Source organism: Ctenopharyngodon idella, chromosome 1 (genome assembly GCF_019924925.1).
Source record: "Ctenopharyngodon idella isolate HZGC_01 chromosome 1, HZGC01, whole genome shotgun sequence".
Classification (NCBI taxonomy): Eukaryota; Metazoa; Chordata; class Actinopteri; order Cypriniformes; family Xenocyprididae; genus Ctenopharyngodon; species Ctenopharyngodon idella.
In genome coordinates, this window is record NC_067220.1 from 7,269,201 (window position 1) to 7,292,115 (window position 22,915).

A 22,915-nucleotide genomic window follows, 5' to 3' on the forward strand; every position below is an offset into this window, starting at 1 on the left:
CCGACATTGTTTTCTGGAAGTATTCATGAGCCCATGTTGTGTCAGAATTAACGTGTTAATAATTTTCGTGTTAACATGTTATTTTGTGTGTAACTGCGAAAACTATGTGTTAAAGCGTAACTATGATTTAAGACGTTAGTTTTTAATGTTTTGGCCCTATTGGCCTTCCATAAACTAACATGGTTCAACCAACAGAGATGCGACCAGTTTCGGGAAACAGTCTTGACTAGCTAGTTCGTTTCTACAGTGATGCATCATACTGTGGTGGTTAAGTAGTGAGTTAGGCTACATCGTTGTACTGGAGACACATCCCCGATAAATGCATGTTAAAAGACCATGCAGAACATCTTAGCAACCGAATAGAAACCCTGACAACGGAATCTCACTTTTTCTTTTGATAAAACAAGCTGGGTTTTACTGCATAAACATGTAGAACACCCAGCATGCAGTTGGCTTATTAGTATTAATATCCTTAACTTCAGAGAGGTATCCCAGCATTGGACAGTTGTGATTTATTTATGACTCGAGTGAAAGTCTCTGAGTTCAGCAAAAGACTTCTGTTGAATAGAAGATAACTTTGCTGATACTCGTACACATGACTAGGGAATTCTTCAAAACTTTGTTGAGGTGGAATCCATGATGCGTACGATCAAAAACATTTATTAAATGCATCAGCAACAACTCGCTTTTAATGCTCCATAACTGAATGTTGCACTGTCAGATATAGATTTTGATGTTGTCTGATGCTATATTGATAAAAGGCATGAGCGACAGTCTCTTCCCTCTTGATAAAACAAATAAATAGGATTAATTTATAGACTATGAAAGATAAATAAATATGATTTATTTAAAGCTTTAGGAGACTGATCAAACATTACTGCATGCATTCTTATGGTAGTAAACCACACACTTTCTTGTTCAAATTCATTTTAACTTTATTCATATTAAATTGAAAATATACTTTGTAACAGGATCATGTAACAAATATGAAATAGTTCAGTTGGCATTCAGTTTGGTGGAGGGCGGTCACTACTAATTAAAATGGAAACAGAAAGGGGAATGATTTGGGGCTTTCATGTTATAATAAAACTGGAACTAAAACAATCTACAAAACTGACAAAGCTCTTTTTGGCCACACTTATAAATGTTTGAATATTACTGCATTAAATAACAAAGTATTGAACAAAGTGGCATTTATTAATTTAAAAACAAATAGCAGAAGCACGAACTTTAAACCATTTTTTTAAAAACTAATTTTGTTAGTTTTTAAACTGAAGCAGTATGCTGCTCAAATTAAATAGCATTTTGACACTTTCTTGTTGGAAACTGACAGGAACTGACTTCATATGTCCACTAAAATTACCTTACTAATGCAAAAATGGCTCAGAGAAATTAAAGGGATAGTTCACCCAAAAATGAAAATTCGGTCATCATTTACTCACCCTCATGTCGTTCCAAACCCATAAGACTTTTGCTCATCTTCAGAACACAAAATTAAGACGTTTTTAATGAAATCTGAGAGATTTCTGTCCCTCCATTGACAGCTACGCAATTGAAACTTTGACGCTTCAAAAAGTTCATAAAGAGATCGTAAAACTAATCCATATGAATTGAGCGGTTTAGTCCAAATTTTCTGAAGAGACTCGATCACTTTATATGATTTAATTTAGGCTTTTATTCACATATAAACATTGATCAACTCACACATCAGTTGTGGTAAACAGAAGCTCAAACATGTTCGCTAGATGTGCGAGAACCAATGAGGTTCATTCTCGTGTTACGCATCACGTTTGAGTTTCCGCAAGAACCAACGAGGTTCATTCTTGTGTTACGCATCACGTTTGAGCTTCTGCGAGAGGTTTATTCTCGTGCGTCATTCAGGTTCCGTTGAGCTTCTGTTTATGTTCACTGATCAATGTTTATATGCGAGTAAAAGACTAAATTAAATCTGTTCATCATAAAAAGTGATCAGAAAATTTGGACTAAACCGCTCAATTCACATGGATTAGTTTTACGATTTCTTGAAAGACTTTTTGAAGTGACGCGAGTGCTTTGTTTGCGCAAAAAACATAATTTACCACTTTATTTCCAAAATAAAAACAAAAGTTTTTTTTTTTCCCATTGCTTCATAAAATTGAGTTTAAACCACTGGAGTCACATGGGAGTACTTTAATGATGTCTTTACTACCTTTCTGGAGCTTGAAAGTGGTAGTTATGTAGCTGTCAATAGAGGGACAGAAAACTCTCAGATTTCATTAAAAATATCTTTATTTGTGTTCCGAAGATGAATGAAAGTTTAACGGGTTTGGAACAACATGAGGATGAGTAAATGATGACAGAATTTTCATTTTTGGGTGAACTATCCCTTGAGGATATTTTTGAGAAAAAATGCCACTTGGTTTAATATTTTGTTATCAAATGCCCCAAAATTCATTTTTAAGTGTGACTTGAGTGTCCAAATACTGTTTAGGCTACTATAAATTATTTTACACATTTCTAGTTAGCTTAGCACATATCAGTAATAATGCACCAGCCACTCAGTGATTTTCAACAAATATTACTGCAAGTGCTTCAACTGGAGCAAGTCTCTCACCATGTACATACGATCATATCTAATACAAAGCAATCAAACCAAATGCAGACATACAAAACAAAATGTCATTAATAAATAATAAAGATAATTCACTCCAGATATATCAGTATGGTTTTGAAATTAGGTTCACAGAAGTAGATCATTAATCTTGTGTTGTGTCTTGTCTTAAATAGTCATATTTACAACTAATAAAGAAGATAAAGGTAAAGAATTGAGAAAATGGGCACTTATGGAGAGAAGGTAAGGGCCACAGCTAACCATAGAAGCAGCAAGAGAAGAAGAAATCCACAGAACAGAGCATGACACACAAAGAAACAGAACATCACTTGAGATCAAATCAAACGTCACAAATACAAAGTGTCAGACCATTACTACAGACGGCGCATGTTAAACAGAACTGAACGTTTCATGGCAAAGAAAAAAAAAAAAGACTTGATGCAACAGTCTCTATATATTTACACTTCCTCATAAATCTTTCAGCACTCTACAAAAATACTATTCACTTTCCTTTAGAAGAACACACTTGTTACAGAGCAGTCACTCCAAATGCCTCATGGCTCAGAAATACAGTACATATTACTGCACACAAAATGGTGTATGTTTAAAAAAATCTCTACTTCACACTCTATGGTTTGTCATATGTACATATAAGGTTTGGTAGATACTGAACAGTGAATTACTGCAAATTGCATTGGGATTGGCAGTCCATAAAATTGCTAAATCCATGTAAACAGATGCTTCCCTGCAGTGGATCAGTTAATATCTCAAGTAAAATTATGAAATATGATTAAACTATGTTAAATATGGTTAATTTAATTCATTTCAGCCAGTTCAACATGATCTCCTTAGTATTCGTAGACATGTTTAGTATGTAAAATAAAGTGTGGTTCTAGAACACGTTTATTATAGCTAATAAAGACAATATCAATTTATAGAGTATATAAAATGCAAACCCTTTTACACCAACGGAGAGAGTTTGGGGACAGTTTTTAAAAGAAATTAATACTTTTATTCAGCAAGGATGCATTAAATTGATCAATTTTCTATTTTAAATAATGCTGTTCTTTTCGCATCAGTTTCCACAAAAATATTAAGCAACTGTTTTCAATTTTGATATATATATATGTATACTTTAAAGACTTAAAATACTTTCGGACCAGACTAAAGTTACACATTTTAAAGGGTTTACACTTTATAATACTCTACATGTACAAATATGTACACAAGCACATTAATACCTACATATAACAATGAGATCACACTGGCCAGTAATGCAGAACTAAAACAGTTTAATTATTACCAAAAAATGGCATTTCTAACTCAAAAGTTCACAATGATAACGGTGCCTCAAGATTAGGCTTTGTTATATCTGGCAGTTAGAGACTGTTGAAATGTTCAAGCATCTTGTTGAAACACAATACCCCATTATTCAACTAATTGTAACAGTAAATGTCTTTGTGTTTATATGCCACAAATTGGACAAAACATCACCAAAATGGGATTTATTTGACCTACGAACTAGTCTTCTGACAATACATCATTAAAAGCTACACAGAAACATGAAACTATGAGTGATGGTAGATTGGAGACTACAGGGGCAACACTTACTGTATTTGTGCTACACTTGTTATTAGGTGTGAGATTATAGACAGACAACGACAAAAATAAAACCACACAATTTTAGACCACTGACAGTGATAGAGACTGAAGGCTGTTTTATAATTATGTTAGCGCTGAAAAGTGGCACATTAAAATCTTTAGTGTTTGCAATTTTACAAAATACAGCTCAGTTATGTGACATTGTGATGCGTAACAGCATCACATATCCAACCTCCCTAATTCATGTAAACCTGCCGTGTTAACTAGAAAATTTGTTTTATGAAATACAATGAAATGCCCCAAATAAAAACATAGCAGCCATTGTGAATAAATAGTAATGATAACAAAATAAATGTTGTGCCCAAATTCCATTTTCCAATTGCAGATTCGTCAAAGGCTCAGTACTGACACACTGAATTGAAACTCAAAATTACTAGTAAATATGTTAACCACCAGATTAAAACAAATTGTATTCATTTGATTTGCTAACTTCAGTTGGAAACAGAACACAGTCCAGTCACATGAAAATATCACCTACAAAACACTGAAAATAAATGACTGAAACTTTCACTTAAAGTCAACATAAAACAGCTTTCAGAGTTTACTTCCTTAATGTGATGCTGAACAGAATATTCAGACTCCATTTTATCAACCGGGAAATGATTGTATTGTGAAAACGAACATATACCATACCATAAAATGCCCTGAATGCGAGTTTGTCGATTGTGAAACTTCTAAAACGCCACTGGCACCTACTTCTGAGGAGACTTTCTGACTGGGTCAAATTCAGAATTAAATCAAATTGATCATTATTTGCTATTAGGGGTGTAACGGTACATGTATTTGTCTCGAACCATCACGGTACGGACGTCATGGTTCGGTGCATACAGTCAGATGTCGAATACAGTCAGTCACAGGCGATCCACACTCCAATCCAGAAGGGGGCGCTGTGGTAATGCAAAACTATTTGCTAACCGCCACAACAAGAAAAAGAGCGGCATCCTGTTTGTTTTCTTTATTTTACAAAAGCACAATGTTAATTTTTATTGTGAGTGTACACAAATAAAAATAGACCCTTACAGTTTTGAATGATGTCTTACTCTTTTCTGTATGACCATAAATGCAGAGCATTTTTCCGACGTTATAATGAGACAAAATCATCTGCCATTTGTGCCGTGACTCGTGGAAGTCTCACTACAACAGTCCAGTGATGGAAATGAAAGCCTCAGGTGCTACTTCACTTCACTTTTATAACACAAGAGATGCTTTTCAGTTTTGTAGCTGATTGCGACCAAATACCTTCTGTTTTTTATCAGCTCTACAAAAAAATATGAGCTATAAAAGAGTGCATTCTGTTTACTGCTTAGTGCTTAATACACTATAGGTGGCTGTACTGTACCAACTAAGGGACTAAATGCTGCTATAGGTGGAACAAACTATAATTTGCACTACTGTCTGTTCAATATAAATGAAAAGAAACCTAGCATTGGGGATTTGTTGCTTTTTCCTGTTGTACCGAACTCGTATCGAACCGTGGACTTAAAACAGAGGTACGTACCAAACCGTGACTTCTGTGTACCGTTACACCCCTATTTGCTATTATTGCCATAACCGTATGACATTAGCATTAGCTAAAATTAATCATTGCATTAACCATAGGCAAAAATTTAGAAAGGCTGTATTACCGGCAACAGTAGCCTCAACAATGCCACCACTGAAAAAAAAAAAAAGGAGTAGAAACAATTTTCACTCAAATTCCTAGTAAATTGCACAATTCATTACAAAGAAACGGCAAGTAACATATTAAATTAAACAAAATGTTTTGAAGTAAAAAGACTGAAACAGTATTTTCTTGTAAAACGTACTCCAGTAATCTTTGTTTTCTACGGAGCCCCCCCAAAGGGACAAGGTGATGGAAAAAAATATTTTAAAAAAATAATTCTCTCGCAAATGTTTTGCGTTCCCCTGAGAAACTTTGTGTTCTCTCGCAAAAACTTTTTAGCTCTTTGAGAGCGAACGCAAAGTTTCTCGGCAGAACGCAAAAGTTTTTGTGAGGGTACGCAAAGATTCATTTGGGAAAGAATGCAAAAGCATTGACAAATAGCTTTTCCTCCATCTCATGTTTTTTCCCCTTCACCATGTCCCTTTAGGGGCTCCGTAGTTTTCTTTGAAGAATGGTAAATAATTTTGACGTCAGCCAAAAATGAAAGTTATTTCAGTGGTGGAAGTTCAAGTTATACATTGTGAACAAATTTAAACATTTTGTTCTTTGGAAAAACATTGAACACCCAGAACATTAATGAAGTAAATAGGGTCAATTTCATGTTGACCATAACCTCTGCTTATGTCTTTCAACCAATAAGAAGAGAAAAGTAACAGTTAAAAATTCTGAAGGAGACTTAAAGTTCCCACTTAATTCAGGTACCGATAAAGTAAATGAATGTAAACACCCTGTAAACCATTCAGTGCCGTTCTTCCTGATAATTAATTCTCCGTATCTCTCAACAGGTGATTTCACCTCTCACCAAATGTGACTTTCACTGACTATTATTGTATTGTGTTCTCAATATGAACAAATCCCTCTCAGCGCCTTTATCAGCCTTTTCTTCAACTCATTGTGCTGAGGAACTTGACTGTTCATAATTTCACAATCCTCTCAGGTCTAACAGTAGTCTTCAGAGTAGGGCAGCAGTTTTGGCGGTATGAAGGATTTGCTTGAAAAAGTGCAAGTGTTCCAGTCAGGAAAATATAAAATTCAAGTGCATATTCGCTCCTAAAATCTTTTAAATACACTTCTTTTCATTCAGAATGAAATTAAGGACCTTTGAGAGTGGCTGGAATCTCACCAAGTTACTAGATCTAACTATGTGCCGTCCTGTATATGAAACACTTTAAAATACCTGTAGAGGAGAAAAACAATGTTCCTGGGTGACTGGCAAGGTCTTTGGGGATGGATGGGGTTTGGATGGGTTGCGTTGACCTTCTCCCCACAGTTTTTATGCCATATTTTATGTGGCATAATGTCAGTTCAGTGGCTTGGATTAGTTCTAGTCCCATTTTTGACCACCAGAGGATCAAGGAAAGACATTTAAGGTGCTGGTAGAAGAACCAGGCTCTACAGAGACCTGGATGTTAGACCACAGTGTTCCTCTGTCGGTACGGAGGAGGAGGCAGGACTGTTCCTGGCTTCATTCCAGACAGATATTCAGGGTTTTCAGCCACGGCAGGCTGTATGCGGCCGTTCTGCTTGTGAAGGAACTTGTTATTGCAGACCACCGAAGAGTCTTGGGAGTTCTCCTTGGGTGGAAGGCTGTGCTGCCAATACTCAGGATTGTCAAAGCTATTCTTGTACATCTTGTCCACTAATGTGGTCCCAATCTGGCTGCCTGGTTGCACCGGGTGACCCGGTAGCTTACCTACCACTGTGGACTTTGCCAAATGAAACTGTTGTGGGGAACGATTCGATTGGCTTGGGTGTCCTGGTTGGACTTGATGGCTCACAAGACAGATCTGGCCTACTGGTGCTTGCGAGCCAGATTTGCTGCCGTGATCATGAACCGACTGAACCGAATGGATATGTTGATCATTTTGGCTCATCGGTACAGGGTGAACCAGCTGAACTGGTGGTATGGCGAAGTGAACGTGCGGTCCGTGGCTGTGATGATGGGGTTTGCCCAGTTGTGTGATGTGGGGAACGTGGGTGCCTGGAGTGTGGGCGGCTGTGGTCACCTGCAATGGGATGGAGACTCCATTTTTCCTTAACATTTCCTGGTTCATGTCGCTGGTGTTGTTGAATGCGTTGAGGTAAAGGGGCTCATTGATGTATTCATCTTCACACTTGGGCTTTCCATCAGGGGTGCTGTGGTAACCTGGGTTGTCTAGCGCGTGAACGTCTTTATTTCTACGCCTTGTTACAAAAGGATTCTCCTCAACGGGATTTAGATGATCTACAAGGGTGACAGACAATAACATGGATAAAACATTGTAGACATTATGCTTTTTAATTCACATTTTATATAAGACTCTTCATATAGGAAAAAGTATGGAATTGCTAATAGGTGCACCTTTAAACAGTGGTGGACAGTACTTTTTACTTTGTTACTGTACTTAGGTACAAGTATTTGTACTTTATTGGAGTGTTTTTATTTTGAGAAACTTTTACTTTACTACATTCTAAAGCATAATATTGTACTTTTTACTCCACTACATTTCATAAAAACATGTGGTCCAAGACGCAATAGCAGTGTCCAATTCGTGAATGAACTGATTCTTTTCAATGAACCTGTTAAACCGGTTCGCAAATCACACCAAATGATTCATTTGCGGTCCAACTGATCCGATTGCAGCTGTTCTCAAGTCAACAACTCATTGATTCAATGATCCGTTCAGAGCGAGTCTACAAGTTTGACTCAAAATGAGCCAAGAACTGGGAGATCCTCTGTGCTTGTGTGCGCGTGCGACTGATGGCGCAAAAAGTAAGTTACAATTTCAGAAATTTAGGATTGATTATTGTAAATAAAACTCATCTTTAGGTCACAACTGTCAGTTGTTTATGAACTAAAACTGCTGTAAAAAGGAGAGCTGTAACGCTTGAATACGGGCATGTCCATATCACCATCTCAACATTGTAGATTTTAAGTTAAAAACACAACATAACATTAAAATAACGCAAAATTATTGCCCTTGCATTCTTCCCTGCTGCCGTAGCAGTGTCAAATGATATAAAACTATTATGTTTGCATGGCGTTTATTTTAAAATGTTATGCATTTAGCCCTACGTGACATAATGTTTTTATCTTTTCTCAACACACATTATATATTATGTATCTGCATACATACTTGTGGAGATCTTGTCCTTCATAGGGGACATATAACCATCTTCATCTGTATCATCCCTCTGTCCTTTCTCTCCCAAGAGGACGGTCGGGTCTGCACTGTAGCGCTGACCACTACTGTCCTCTGCTGAGTGAGCTGTGGCCTGTTTCTTCAAATTTCCGTTACAGTGCGGATCCTCTGCTGGGTCCAGACCGGCTCTTTGTATAAGTCCTGCCGGGACACTTCCTGTAGCAACTGCCTCATGAGGTCGGGACCCTGTTACCTCTTCAGGGCACAAACTTCCATCATGATACCCAAACTGGTTCTGATCACAGGAGAAACATAAATTAACTTGAGGAAAGAAGATGCTGAGGTTAGAGAAGTATGAACATGAATGTGGCATCGGGTACTGCAATTACAAGAAAAACTGATAAGACATAAATCACATCAAAAAGACTAGACCAACTTAAATTCAGAAGTTTAAAAGAAGATATTTTGTTGCTATAGAGACATCCACCGGAAAATATCCAAACATTTTTTCTTTGCTCTTCTTGATTTTTAGAATTTTGTGCACCACTGTATTGACCATATATCTTAGATTGGGCACTTTGGGAAAGATACACTTTCTGAGCTAAAGCAAAGCTCAAGTTTAAAGTGGTAAAGTTTAATTATTGTATGGGGCAGGAAGTGGATGTAATTTTGCCTGTTCTTTTCATTACTCAGGTGAAATGAAATGCTGTGCCCAACTTGGCAATGGAGAGAGTCTATTCAAACAGTAATAATGAAAGCAGGGTGAAGCGGCACTGCTCTATATAATGCTCAGTGCCAATGTGACTCCATGTTTCCAACTGAACAGACATGATCATCAGCAAATTACAGAGTTAAACATACACTACTGTTCAAAAGTTTGGGTTCAGATTTTTTTTTTTGAAAGAAAGAAAGTAATACTTTTATTCAGCAAGGATGCATTAAATTGAACAAAAGTGATTTTTTACATTATATATATATTAGGGGTGTAACGGTACATGTATTTGTCCCGAACCGTCACGGTACGGATGTCACAATTCGGTGCATACAGTCAGACGACAAATACAGTCAGTCACAGGCGATCCACACTCCAATCCAGAAGGGGGCGCGCATGGTAATGCAATGCTGTTTGCTAACCGCCACAACAGGAAAAGGGCAGAAGAAGAAGAACGGATGATCTATACATATACATGTTTATGTGTAATCTCTCAACCAGTGTTTCAACCGAGAAAAGACATCAATAAAACAGCTTGAGAATAATATCTCACGCAGCATTACATTTACCTCAGGCAAGTCATTTGTGTCCACAGCATATTAGTTCACTAGAGAAATGAACTATAGAGGGAGCATTTCACTAAATATATGCACTATATTAGCTTATATATTCATTATATTTACTTTACCTGTTAGTAATTCCATAATTATTTAATATATGTTTAAATAAATTTGTCATGAAAACAAATTATGAAAGTAGTTATAGTAATGTGCAAGAAAGGGCTCCCTGTATATAGTTTATAAGCTGAGATAGATTTTAATTTATCCTTAAGAAAATGTTAATTATACTTGAATTTATTTAAAGAGAGAGAGACACAATTTGCTTAATAAACCACTGTTTAATAAAAAAAGGAGAAAAAATAAGCAATTTTATGTTTAGTTTTCTCCTCCCTGCTGTACCGAACACGTACCGAACACGTACCGAACAGTGACTTCAATACCGAGGTATATACTGAACCGTCATGTTTGTGTACCGTTACACCCCTAAATGTACTAGGAATAAAAGCACATGACTTCACAAGGAAATGGCAAGGAACTCAAAATAAAATAAATATAAACAAGACCCAATATATTTCATTATTTGAATTTTGATTCCTGCTGTGAAGTGGTACACCACGCCGCTTACTTGATTTGAATCTACATGTGGGTGGGGCATGTGGGAAGTGGGAGGAGCATTCAAGGAATGAGGAACCAGGTACTCCTCAGCGTCCATCAGGTCATCCAGCTCCTCCTCATCTAGAAGACTCTGGAAGAACTTACTGTGGTTGGGGCTGGGCAGCTTCATGCGATCATCTCCCTGAGATGACAACAAATATTGTTATCCAGTGAGGTTCAGGACCATAAAACATTTCGATTTCAAACAGAGAGAAGTTGAGCAATCCCCACCTGTATGACGAGGTATCTCTGAGGGTCTCGTGCCATGCGGCTGAACTCTGCAGCGAGTTCTTTAAACCGAGGCCGACTATCAGCATCAATCATCCAGCCTGGAGGTGAAGACAGAGCAACAGTATGTCATAAATACACAATGAAATTCAACTTCTCAGACTCTTGTCTGAATGTATGTCAGTGTGGTTTTATTGTGTTTACATTTTCACATAACAAATATAATAAACAAATTCTCAGTATTTATACATGCATTTTACTGTATATAGTCATTGGTTTTGGCATTTGCTTGATACTAATTTCTTAATTTCATTTAACTTCGCCTCCAATCTGACAAAAACTGAAAGCAATAAAAGTGGATATCATGCAGGAATATATCTGAGGTGTCATAATTGTTAAGTTGAGTCAAATCATAAACGACGGCTTCCAGTCAAATCTGATTACAACAAACAGATCTAATCTCTGTCTTTTTTCACTTCTTTGTGGAACTGACTGTGCCAAAACAAACTGAGTGCGAGCGAATAAAGAGAGCTGCAGTGACAGATTTGGCTATAGCTTTTTACATTGTACCTTTTTAGCGAAATGGCAAAACATAACCATATTATACAGGTGCTGGTCATATAATTAGAATATCGTGAAAAAGTTCATTTTTTTATTGTAAATTATTTTAAAAAATGAAACTTTCATATATTCTAGATTCCCTACATGTAAAGTAAAACATTTCAAAAGTTTTTTTAAAAAAATTTGTTGATTAGAGCGTACAGCTAATGAAAGTCCAAAATCCAGTATCTCAAAATATTAGAATATTTACATTTGAGTTTCATTAAATGACCATCCCTACAGTATAAATTACGGGTATCTTTTGTTCTTTGAAACCACACTAATGGGGAAGACTGCTGACTTGGCAATGGTCCAGGAGACAATCATTGACACCCTCCACAAAGAGAGTAAGTCACAGAAGGTCATTACTGAATGGGGTGGCTGTTTACAGAGTGATGTATCAAAGCATATTAAATGCAAAGTTGACTGGAAGGAAGAAATTGGGTAGGCAAAGGTGCACAAGCAACAGGGATGACCGCAAGCTTGAGAATACTGTCAAGTAAAGCCGATTCAAACACTTGGGAGAGCTTCACAATGAGTAGAATGAAGCCGGAGTCAGCGCATCAAGAGTCACCACACTCAGACATCTTCAGGAAAAGGACTACCAAGCCACTTCTGAACCAGAGTCAACGTCAGAAGCATCTTACCTGGGCTAAGGAGAAAAAGAACTGGACAGTGAACAGTGGTCGAAAGTCCTCTTTTCAGATAAAAGTAAATTTTGCATTTCATGTTGAAATCATGGTCCCAGAGTCTGAAGGAAGACTGGAGAGGCACAGAATCCAAGCTGCTTGAAGTCTAGTGTGAAGTTTCTGAAGTCAATAATGATTTGGGGGGGCCGTGACGTCTGCTGGTGTTGGTCCATTGTGTTTTATCAAGTGCAAAGTCAATGCAGCCATCTTCCAGGAGATTTTGGAGCACTTTATGCTTCCATCTGCTGACAAGCTTTATGGAGATGCTGATTTCCTTTTCCAGCAGGACTTTAGCACCTGCCCACAGTGCAAAAACCACTTCCAAGTGGTTTGCTGACCATGATATTACTGTGCTTTATTGGCCAGCCAACATGCCTGACCTGAATCTATGGGATATTTTCAAGAGAAAGATGAGAAACAGTCGATCCAACAATATACAGATGATCTGAAGGCTCAATAGTGCCTCAGCAGTGCCACAGGCTGATCACTTCCATGCCACACTTCACTGATGCAGTAATTTGTGCTAGGAGCAAGTCATTTGCTGTAATATGTCCTGCCGATCAAGTATTGAGTGCACAAAAGAACATACTTTAAAGAACTTGAACTTTTCTGTTTTGCAAATCCATTTTTTGATTGATCTTAGGAAATATTCTAATATTTTGAAATACTGGATTTTGGACTTTCATGAGCTGTACGCTCTAATCATCAAAATTTAAAAAAAAAACTTTTGAAATGTTTTACTTTACATGTAGGGAATCTAGAATATATGAAAGTTTCATTTTTAAAAATAATTTATAATAAAAAAATGAACTTTTTGATGATATTCTAATTATATGACCAGCACCTGTATATTAGGGGGGAAATCATTCTATATGAGCAGATTATAAAGTCTCAGAATAACACTCACATTTCACCATCACCATGTAGACGTCTATGGTGCAGATGGGCGGCTGGGGCAAACGCTCGCCCTTCTCCAGGATGTCTGGGATCTCACGTGTGGGAATCCCATCGTAGGGCTTTCCTCCAAACGTCATCAGCTCCCAGATAGTCACCCCTGAGTGAGTGTGAAACACAAAGTCTCATAATCTCCAAAGATCACTGTTAGTTAAAATGATGGTCATGGAGTTATAGGAGTGGATGTGAAACCTACAAAGAATGTTGGTTTCAGCTATTTAACTCTCTTTATCTTATAGAAAGCAGTATCCCAACTTGTGGATTTCAATAATTAATGGGAATTATGAATGCCACTTTTAGCTGTTTTACAAAAACTCCCAACTCCTGTGCTAATTTGCATTTACTCCAAATTTTTGCTGATAGTATCCTTTGAGAACTCTAAAAAAAAAGAGAACCCTCTGGTGGCCCTTGATTGACGGTCAAAAAATACTGTTTTTTTTTTTATTATTACGATGAAATGAATGTACTATATTTTAGTTCGATAATGTTTTTATTTATTTTTTTTATTTAATATTTTGTATTTTTAGGGGATTTATGATACTAAGTTATATTTATGCAGTAGTAATAATCCATTTATTACCTGAAAATATTTTTTTTCAACTTAAACTGTGGTAAATCTTGAATGCTTTGGAGCACAGATGTATGTTTGTGCAGATTATTGCTGAAGTGAAAAGTAAAAAAAAAAAAAAAAAGTGAACTTAAAAAAAGTTATATAATTCACAAAAATAATTCAATAATTAAAATTTGATATGAAATATATATATTTTTAAAACATACTTTACTCTAAAACTGCAAGAAAATCAAAGCCATAATTCTAAACAGGTTGTGTTCCAAATTTGAGGATGATATCTCAAAAAATGAGCTTTCAGTAAGATCTAATTTGGACGCAGTACCAAACGTTTCCACTAGGTGAAATTCATTTCCCATTAATTTCCAATGTGGTCATTTTTAACCTTGAGGAGTACAAGTGTGACTGTTTTCTTTCCAGGACACTTTAACTTTTTTCTTTTTCCACACAGAAGTGCAGAAACCTTTATTAAATTTCAGACCATTCCGAAGTAAAACGTCCTAAAACATATAATTTTTCAATCACAAATGACCGAAGAGAACCATAGAGTTAAAAATAAATTAAGTCAATATAAAATAAATAATATTATAAATATTACATAAATCAATAAACAAACAATTAAGCAAACACACAAACAAACAAGAAATAAATAAATAAAACTATTATATAATACTATATGTAATACAACAATGATTGAGAATAAGAATACTTATTAAAATTGAATTTGCTTATTTAAAACAAATAAAAATAAATGATTAAGTCAATATTAAATATTGATATAAATATTTATTATCACATAAATCAATAATAATAATAATAATAATAATAATAAAAATAACTTTTAGTAATTTAATCAGGAAAAATACAAACAAACAAACAAACCAACAATGTAGTAGTAAAACACAATTTTCTTCACTGTGTAGCTCACCATAGCTCCATATATCGCTCTGGTGTGTGAACTTCCTGTAGTGAATGCACTCCAGGGCCATCCACTTGATGGGCATCTGAGTTAATGAACAACAGTTTTACAGTTTAGCTTATGCAAAGAGCATTTTCATATCAACATGACAATTCAGATTTTTATTAACAAGAACTAACAATGAAAAATACATCTAGTATTTATTAATCCTAGTTCATTTCTGCATTTACTAATATATTATTAAAATAAAAGCTACGTCTGTTAACATTAGTTAATGCACTGTGAACTAACAGAAACAAACAATGAACAGCTGTATTTTTATGAACTAACATTAAAAAATATATATTGCTCATAGGTGGTTTATGTTAATTAATGCATTAACTAATGTTAATAATGAGACTTTATTGTAGTGTTAGCAAATAAGGTATGAGATGCATTCATGCTCAACATTAAATGAGAGCTGTCATCTTTCACTCAGAAGGATTTAACAAACTCCTTTACAAGAAGAACTGCTGGCGAACACAAATTAATACTGCTGATTTTTCCATAAATCATCTTTAGATTTTTTGTTGATGTGCTTTTACTTTGTAGTGCGTTTTGATGTGAAGAATTGCATTAGACAAATATGGATGATGTTTCAAACACTGACCTTGCCTCCGTCCGCGCTGTACTCCTTTTCATCTATTTCCAGCAGTCGAGCAAGTCCAAAATCAGTGATTTTGATGTGGTTTGGAGATTTTACCAGGACGTTACGAGCCGCGAGGTCCCTGTGCACCAGCCGCCTCTCCTCCAGGTACATCATACCCTGCCAAAGAAGAGATTTCAACAATTATCATTTCAACCAACATTATAGCATGTCCTTACTTTCCCTCTCATATAGATCCCCATTATACAAATGCATCAGAGATTTAAACATGGGCCTGTCAAATTAGATTCGCTTCCTAAAGATAGACTGTAAATTAGCGGGACATCTAATCAAAATGTAATAGCATCTCCTTATTTCTCTTTACCCATGTTCACTTCCATTTTGCTGCTTTGGGTCACTGTGCATTAATACTGATCTTAGTGCCTCGACAGAAGTTTGCCTATGATTTATGGCTTTATGTTAATCTGCAATTAAAATGCAACTTCCTGGCCTTCGGGAGGAGAGGGGCTGCTAAAACTCTGCATATGCTTGAAGAAAATAGTGAGGGTTAAGGAAATGGACCTGTGGACTTTTTCTGCTGAACGGAGCATGATAGAAAGGACTGTGGACACATGACAGCACTATGAAGGATGACAACACAAGAATGGACCGTTGAGGATGACACTTAAGAGAAGCAGATGCTTGTAACACAAACTTAAAGAATACTGTACAAATAGACATTAAAAAAGTCAAGTTTTGTGTGAGATCTGCTGTGTAATTGCCAGTTTTCTGCACAATTAAACAATGACAACATTGAGATCCTGCCAACATCAGTGAATGAATGAAATGAGAAACGTTGGGCTGCAAGAAACACAAAAATACATGTTTTTCCATTGAATTAAATAAATAAATAAATCAATAAAAAACAATTTCAACAACAATTTTTTTTTTTTTAAATAAATTATTTTGTTCAGCAAGGATCCATTAAATTGATCAAAAGTGAGAGTAAAGACTTTTACATTGTTACAAAAACAATCTATTTAAAATAACTGAAAAAAAGTTCTTTTGAGGATTCTATTCATCAAAGAATCCTGAAAAGAATGTATCAGTTCCCACAAAAAATATTTTAAATGATAATAAAATAGAAAACAGTTATTTAAAAAAAAAAAAAAAAAAAAAAAAAAAAAGTACTTTGCATTGCAATACTTCTTCATATGGAAGCTTGTTTCCGCCATGAAATAAAAAATAAAAAAGTAATTGCGACTTTTTATCTCACAATTCTGACTTTTTTTTCTCAGAATTGCGAGTTATAAAGTCAGAATTGCGAGATATAAAGTCAGAATTGTGAGTTATAAAGTCAGAATTGCGAGTTATAAAGTCAGAATTGCGAGATATAAAGTCAGAATTGTGATATAAAGTCAAAATTGTGAGTTATAAAGTCAGAATTGCTAGTTATAAAGTCAGAATTGTGAGTTATAAAGTCAGAATTGCATGATATAAAGTTAGAATTGTGAGTATAAAGTCAAAATTGTGAGTTATAAAGTCAGAATTGCTAGTTATAAAGTCAGAATTGTGAGTTATAAAGTCAGAATTGTGAGTTATAAAGTCAGAATTGCGAGTTGTAAAGTCAGAATTGCATGATATAAAGTTAGAATTGTGAGTATAAAGTCAAAATTGTGAGTTATAAAGTCAGAATTGCTAGTTATAAAGTCAGAATTGTGAGTTATAAAGTCAGAATTGTGATATAAAGTCAAAATTGCGAGTTATAAAGTCAGAATTGTGTTATATTTCACAGCACTATACAGGCAAGAGCAAACCATGAGCATTCTCATTCATCTCAATGATAGTTGCAGAAATCACGTCCTCATGCTTACAGTGTTGATTCCTTAATGGTGCATTTACTGCATCTACCCACCAGACAAACTCTTTGACTCTCTGTGACATGTCATTTGCTGATTTTTTTCTTCCAGAGGCAACGATCATGGCCGCTCAGAGCTACTTATACAGCTGTCTGGGAATTTATGTGAACATGCATGAATCAGACAAGAGCTGAGTCAAGAACACTGTGTTAAAATACATTTTCTCTGTGATACAGAGAGAGACATTGACCCATCCATCATACAGCAGCACTGCAGACACTGCTCTGAGAGCCACTACTGCACACTCTCTCTCTCAAATACAGTCAGGTAGAGTGCACACATAAGAAAAAGCACAATATATAATACAGAATAGCTTGAGCGATCCATGTAGGACATAATATTGTAGCTCAGTTTCAAAACCTCTTGAGTTGCTCTGTCATCTACTCCATACCTGCCTTGGCAGTATTCTCAATGAGCTTTTCATGATAGAGTAGAAAACGTTAAATTTTTTCTAATAGTTTGTTGTTAGCATGTTGCCAAGGCTAAGCTAATGGTGCAATACTTTAATGGGGTCAGTAAGATTTTTTTTTAATTTTTTTTTTTTATGAAATTAAAAAATTCAGACATTTATTATGTTACAAAAGATTTATATTTCCAATGCATCTATCTTTCTATTCATCAAAGAATCCTGAAAACCTGTATCACTGTTTTCCTACAAATATGAAGCAGCACAACTGTTTTCAACATTGATGATAATATGAAAAATGTTTCCTGAGCAGCAAATCAGAATATTAGAATGATTTCTGAATGATCATGTGACACTGAAGACTGGAGTAATGATGCTGAAAATTCAGCTTTGATCACAGGAATAAATGATATTTTATAATATGTTCCCATGAGATATATATATACTTTTGAGCAGCACTGAATATTAAAGCATTGCAGAGTATTAAAAAATACAAAGCATATACATATTGGGTAAAAAAGGTTTATTTTTATCCAATCAAAATGTAGTTTTATCAAAAATGGTCAGTATTTAATAAAAATATGTTTATTGTTGATTTCAACTCATCCTCCATCTTAGAATCTCACAATTAATGTAAACGTGGTATTTATCATGGTATTTACAATTTACAACGTGTCCTAACCAGACACGACGGAGCGCCGTGACACGTGATAAAAGGTATCTTTTCAATGTTAAACAGAGTTTGTGTCTTTTATAGCCATACTGAAAACAACAATGGACAATTCACCTCAGATCTTCAGAATAAATAAAGGAAACAAGAACGTTCAAACTGTCAACTCATTGTGAACAGACAAGTGTATTATATGACAAAGATTGTTTCAGTAACTCAGTATGTAATTTTAATAATGTTAAAATGGTGAAATATTCAGGAATTTGATGATGGACTTATCCATTTCGTTGTGAGTCTGGAAGCTTGCCGAAAGAGCCTATACGCTCTTCTGATTGGTTGTGATGTTTGATTGACTTTATCATGTCCCATAGTCGCGTCGCGTTTGGTGTGGACAGACAAATTGTTTGTCACTAGAAACTTATTGCATTGCATCTGGTTAGGACAAGGTGTTACTTAAAAATCAAATGGCAGTTTTCCACTGCGCGGTACGACTCGACTCGGCCCAGCTCAGTTCGGTTCGCTTCAAAGTGGGTGGGATTGTAGACTGATACAGCTACGCCGCCTTCACTGCCGTGGATCCGCTCCTCGGCTACTAACAAGTCTGCACCTTGTCTTCTGACCATGATACAACCATTTCTGGTACGTGTTTGTCAGATTTCATGTAACAAGTTGCACACAGCTGCAACTTGTTACATGTAATCTGACAAACACGTACACATATATAGGTCTAATATCGTTTGCCAAGCCATGTTGGCCTATATATATAGGCTAACATGGCTTGGCAAACGATATGTTCAGATAACGTCTTCCTCTGGCATTTCAAAGAAATTAATATGAGTGGAAAATATTGTCTCCCTTCTACCACGCGCTCTCTGTGCCATGCAGCCAAAATGGGTTAAGACATGCTTTTTTTGGCCGTTAAATAATAGCACAAATACCAGTAAATTGACAAGTGCAAAGATTAGTAAATCACGTTGCGTGATTCATTTAAATACTCTCCTCCCATAAATTTTGCGTCTGAAAGGGAAACTCCTACAAATGCATATGCAATAAGGTCAACCGCAAAAACAACTCAGTCCACACCTTTTCAGCTCTAATTTTGCATTGCGTGTCTTTAGTAAATCCTGACAGTAGTTTTTTAATGCCAAAAGAGGGTTTGCGCTGGTGCAAGCTGTTAGTACATCTGGCCCTTGGTTTCTCGTGTTTAAAATCCAATGATGCTGGTAGTGACGATTCTCTCTGACCAATCAGTGATCTCCAGTGTTTACATGTCACATTTAGTATCGGTACGGCATGCTTGGAACTTCAACCGAGGTGGTACTATTTAAGCGAGCCATACCCTTCCATACCAAGCCGTCCGATGCAGTGGAAAAGCACCAAAAAGTGAGCCGTACCGAACCGTACCATGCAGTGGAAAACTATCAGCAAGTCAATGACCAAAAACATTGTACTCTTTTGTAATGTGCCTGTTTAAGAAATCTATGTCCATTTTTTTATCCATTAAGGATGTATGAGCAGTCTTATGTTAGAGCTGTTGATTTAGCATTCAAGAAAGGAAAAAAGAGGAAATGTGAGAGAGATCTTTAGCAAATGCAAACCCGCTTTTGTCAGCAGAAACGCTGCAGAAGACAGTCATTCTCATGAACTGTATCCAAACTAAAGTATCCAACGCTGCAGTCTTGATTCTTCCAATTTGATTCTTCATTCTGAGATCAAGAAAGCTGGATCTAGTGGAATTAGCATTCCAACGACAAGCTTTACTGCTGCCGGTCTTTAATGTTCCTTTCCATACAGACGCTCTCTATCCCACCAAAGAGATGGGCTAGGCAGTGAGAAGCAGCCCTTTGTGTGTTCAGATCGACTGAAGTCAGATTAAAGCAAGAGCAAACCCCGTCAAAAGCTACTGGCGTTTAGTATTACAGGCTTCTTGCAGGCTAGCAGGTCCAAGCGTTGGCGTGACGTGCATGTAAGCAGAGCATTCGAGTAGCGTACCTAACCTCTGTTCCCTTGTTTTTACATCTGCGTTACTAGAGGTTAAAGTTTCTCCGAACAGAAAGAGAAGAGGCTCCCGCAGTGCCCTATTACAACACTTTCTAACCTCTGGCATGGGAAATAACAAATATTAGATGTGCATGACCACCAGGGCTTAATTAAAATCAGAGAGAGAAAGCTGCATCTAAAAAAAAAGATGGCGGAGGAGTGTTTGAATGAAAGAAAACATCGAAAAACACATGTTGAAAGATGGGTTGAGGGTCAGAGGTCAAGGTTGCTGGGGTTGCAGTTATGTACATTCAAATCAAAAATGCTATCAAAGATGTTTTTTTTTCCTTTTACTATTGATCTTAGTATTTTACTACTGTAATTGTTTAAAAAAAATTGACAGACTTTAAAAGAAAATTTATTTTGGATACCACATGACCTCTGATTATTTATTAATCCTGGTTATTTAATTATGCATTGAAAAAAAAAAAAAAAGACCTTTAGAAGACAGCATTACTTCCCAACAGCAACTAAAGAACACAATCTGAACTAATCTAGTAACGGAGCATGCGATAGGGCTACACACATTTGCTACTGATTAATGCATAAATTAAAAGATGTTTAAAAACTCTTTCTACATTGTTTGAACTCTCAAATTTTGCATGCAATCTAGTTGAAATATATCACTGCATTGCAAGAGGGATTCATATTCACAAACTCTCTTCAGCCCAACATGCAGAACAATGTTGTCAGTTTCCTTGATGTGTTACGGAGGAGGAGGATAACAGGACTACATACTGTCTGAAAAGCTGTAGTGCGTGGGCAGCACAGGAGGTTCATCAGACAACATGGTATAATTTGTGATAAATACACAGGAGCGGTTTCCATCACACACACTGGTGGAACAAAGACAAAGAATACTAACTGCATCACGGTGCACAACGAAAAACATTTATGTATTTTATGCTAAGTCTCAGACTGCTGAAAGTTTGCAGCTAGCTGGCGAAAGACGACGTGTAAACATCATTTGTTATTTATGAAAACTCAAGACTGAACTTGCTGCTGTTTGTTTCATACTTGATCAATCCATTTTTCAAGCATCAACAACTCCTTATAATCTTCATTCTTAAACCGTTTCTACAACGGTGCATGCATTCCACTCTCTCAAATTCAATTTACAGTTTTAATAGTACTTTACTGCAGTGTTTCTCATCTTTTTTTGACTCCAAGGTCCCCTTACTGTCTGAGACAATATTTAAAGACCCTTGTGGCAAGCAGGGCGGGGCCGAGAGCTGTGGGAACGGAGCGAGGCTGGTGGTGCGAGTGCTAATGAGTGTCACCTGTGTGCCACACTGGTCTCGAGTCTCACGGAGAAGCTCCGGAATGATAAAAGGAGGCGAAAAGACCAGGTCTGGGACATTTATGTTCTGTTTTATTATGTTTATATGCGGCAGTTGTCCGTGAGGGGCTGCTGCTTTACTTTCGTTTTGATGTTTGTTTCTTTTGTCATTAAAGATATGTTGATTGTTTGCCGGATCCCTCCACCTTCTTCCCTTAGGAGGAAGGAGGAATGTGCTGTCAAAGAGCCCTCGGATGCTTGAGGCGGTGGGCTGGAGTGACTTTCCGGGGGGCAGAGTCTGCCGCCATGGACATTCGAGGCGGTGGGCTGGAGTGACTTTCTGAGGGTACAGACGAACTTGCTGCCGAACACCTGGGTTGTGGAGAGGTGGTTACTGTCCGAGAGGGTACGGAGTCACTGCCACCATTTGCTTGAGGCCGGAGTCTGCTGCCATCCACCATGATGGAGAGGAGCAGGGAATGCGGGACTTGCTGCCGGCTGCCCAAGAAGCTGCTGGAAGAGTCATCACCGTCCACCAGCGGGTGGAGGAGTCAGAGGGCTGTCCACTGAGGGGTAACTAACGTCACCGCCAGGCATCACGGAGGAGTTCACCCAGCTGGTGGAGGATCGGATGGCAGTGTTCTTTGGGAACTGGACCCAGAATTTTTTCTCTCCCCTCTGTCCCTCCACATCCTTTTCTCTGCTTTTCTCTCCTTTTCTCTTGCCTTGGTGGTGGAAGGGTGTGGGAGTAGATTGCAGTCTCTGTGGTGTCCCCCAGCCTGCGGAGGGTGATGGGGGTATGTGGCAAGCAGGGCGGTGCTGAGAACTGTGGGAACTGAGTGAGGCCGGTGAAGTGAGTGCCGGTCTCGAGTCCCACGGAGGAGCTCCAGAAGGATAAAAGGAGAAGTGATGACAATGGAGGAGAGAGGACCAGGCCTGGACTTTATGTCGTGTCTTATTATGTTTATATGCAGCAGTTGTCAGTGAGGGACTGTCGCTTTCCTTTCATTTTGTTGTTTGTTTATTTTGTCATTAAAGGTACATTGATCGTTTGC

At 37.0% G+C, this 22,915-nt stretch overlaps 1 protein-coding gene across 7 annotated transcripts in view; it reads right to left on the reverse strand.

Annotated features, from left to right (window-relative positions):
• Positions 1–910: 910 nt before the first annotated feature.
• Positions 911–22,915, reverse strand: part of erbb4a (erb-b2 receptor tyrosine kinase 4a) — a 581,429-nt gene continuing 559,424 nt past the window's right edge. For all 7 annotated transcript variants that reach the window (XM_051890845.1, XM_051890859.1, XM_051890853.1 and 4 more), the window contains exons 21-27: positions 15,571–15,726; positions 14,931–15,006; positions 13,388–13,534; positions 11,195–11,292; positions 10,935–11,105; positions 9,032–9,332; positions 911–8,139 (exon numbers count right to left, since the gene is read on the reverse strand). In XM_051890845.1, coding sequence (XP_051746805.1) covers positions 7,325–8,139; positions 9,032–9,332; positions 10,935–11,105; positions 11,195–11,292; positions 13,388–13,534; positions 14,931–15,006; positions 15,571–15,726 — 1,764 coding nt within the window. In that variant the 3' untranslated portion in view covers positions 911–7,324. The remainder of the gene's footprint in view (positions 8,140–9,031; positions 9,333–10,934; positions 11,106–11,194; positions 11,293–13,387; positions 13,535–14,930; positions 15,007–15,570; positions 15,727–22,915) is intronic.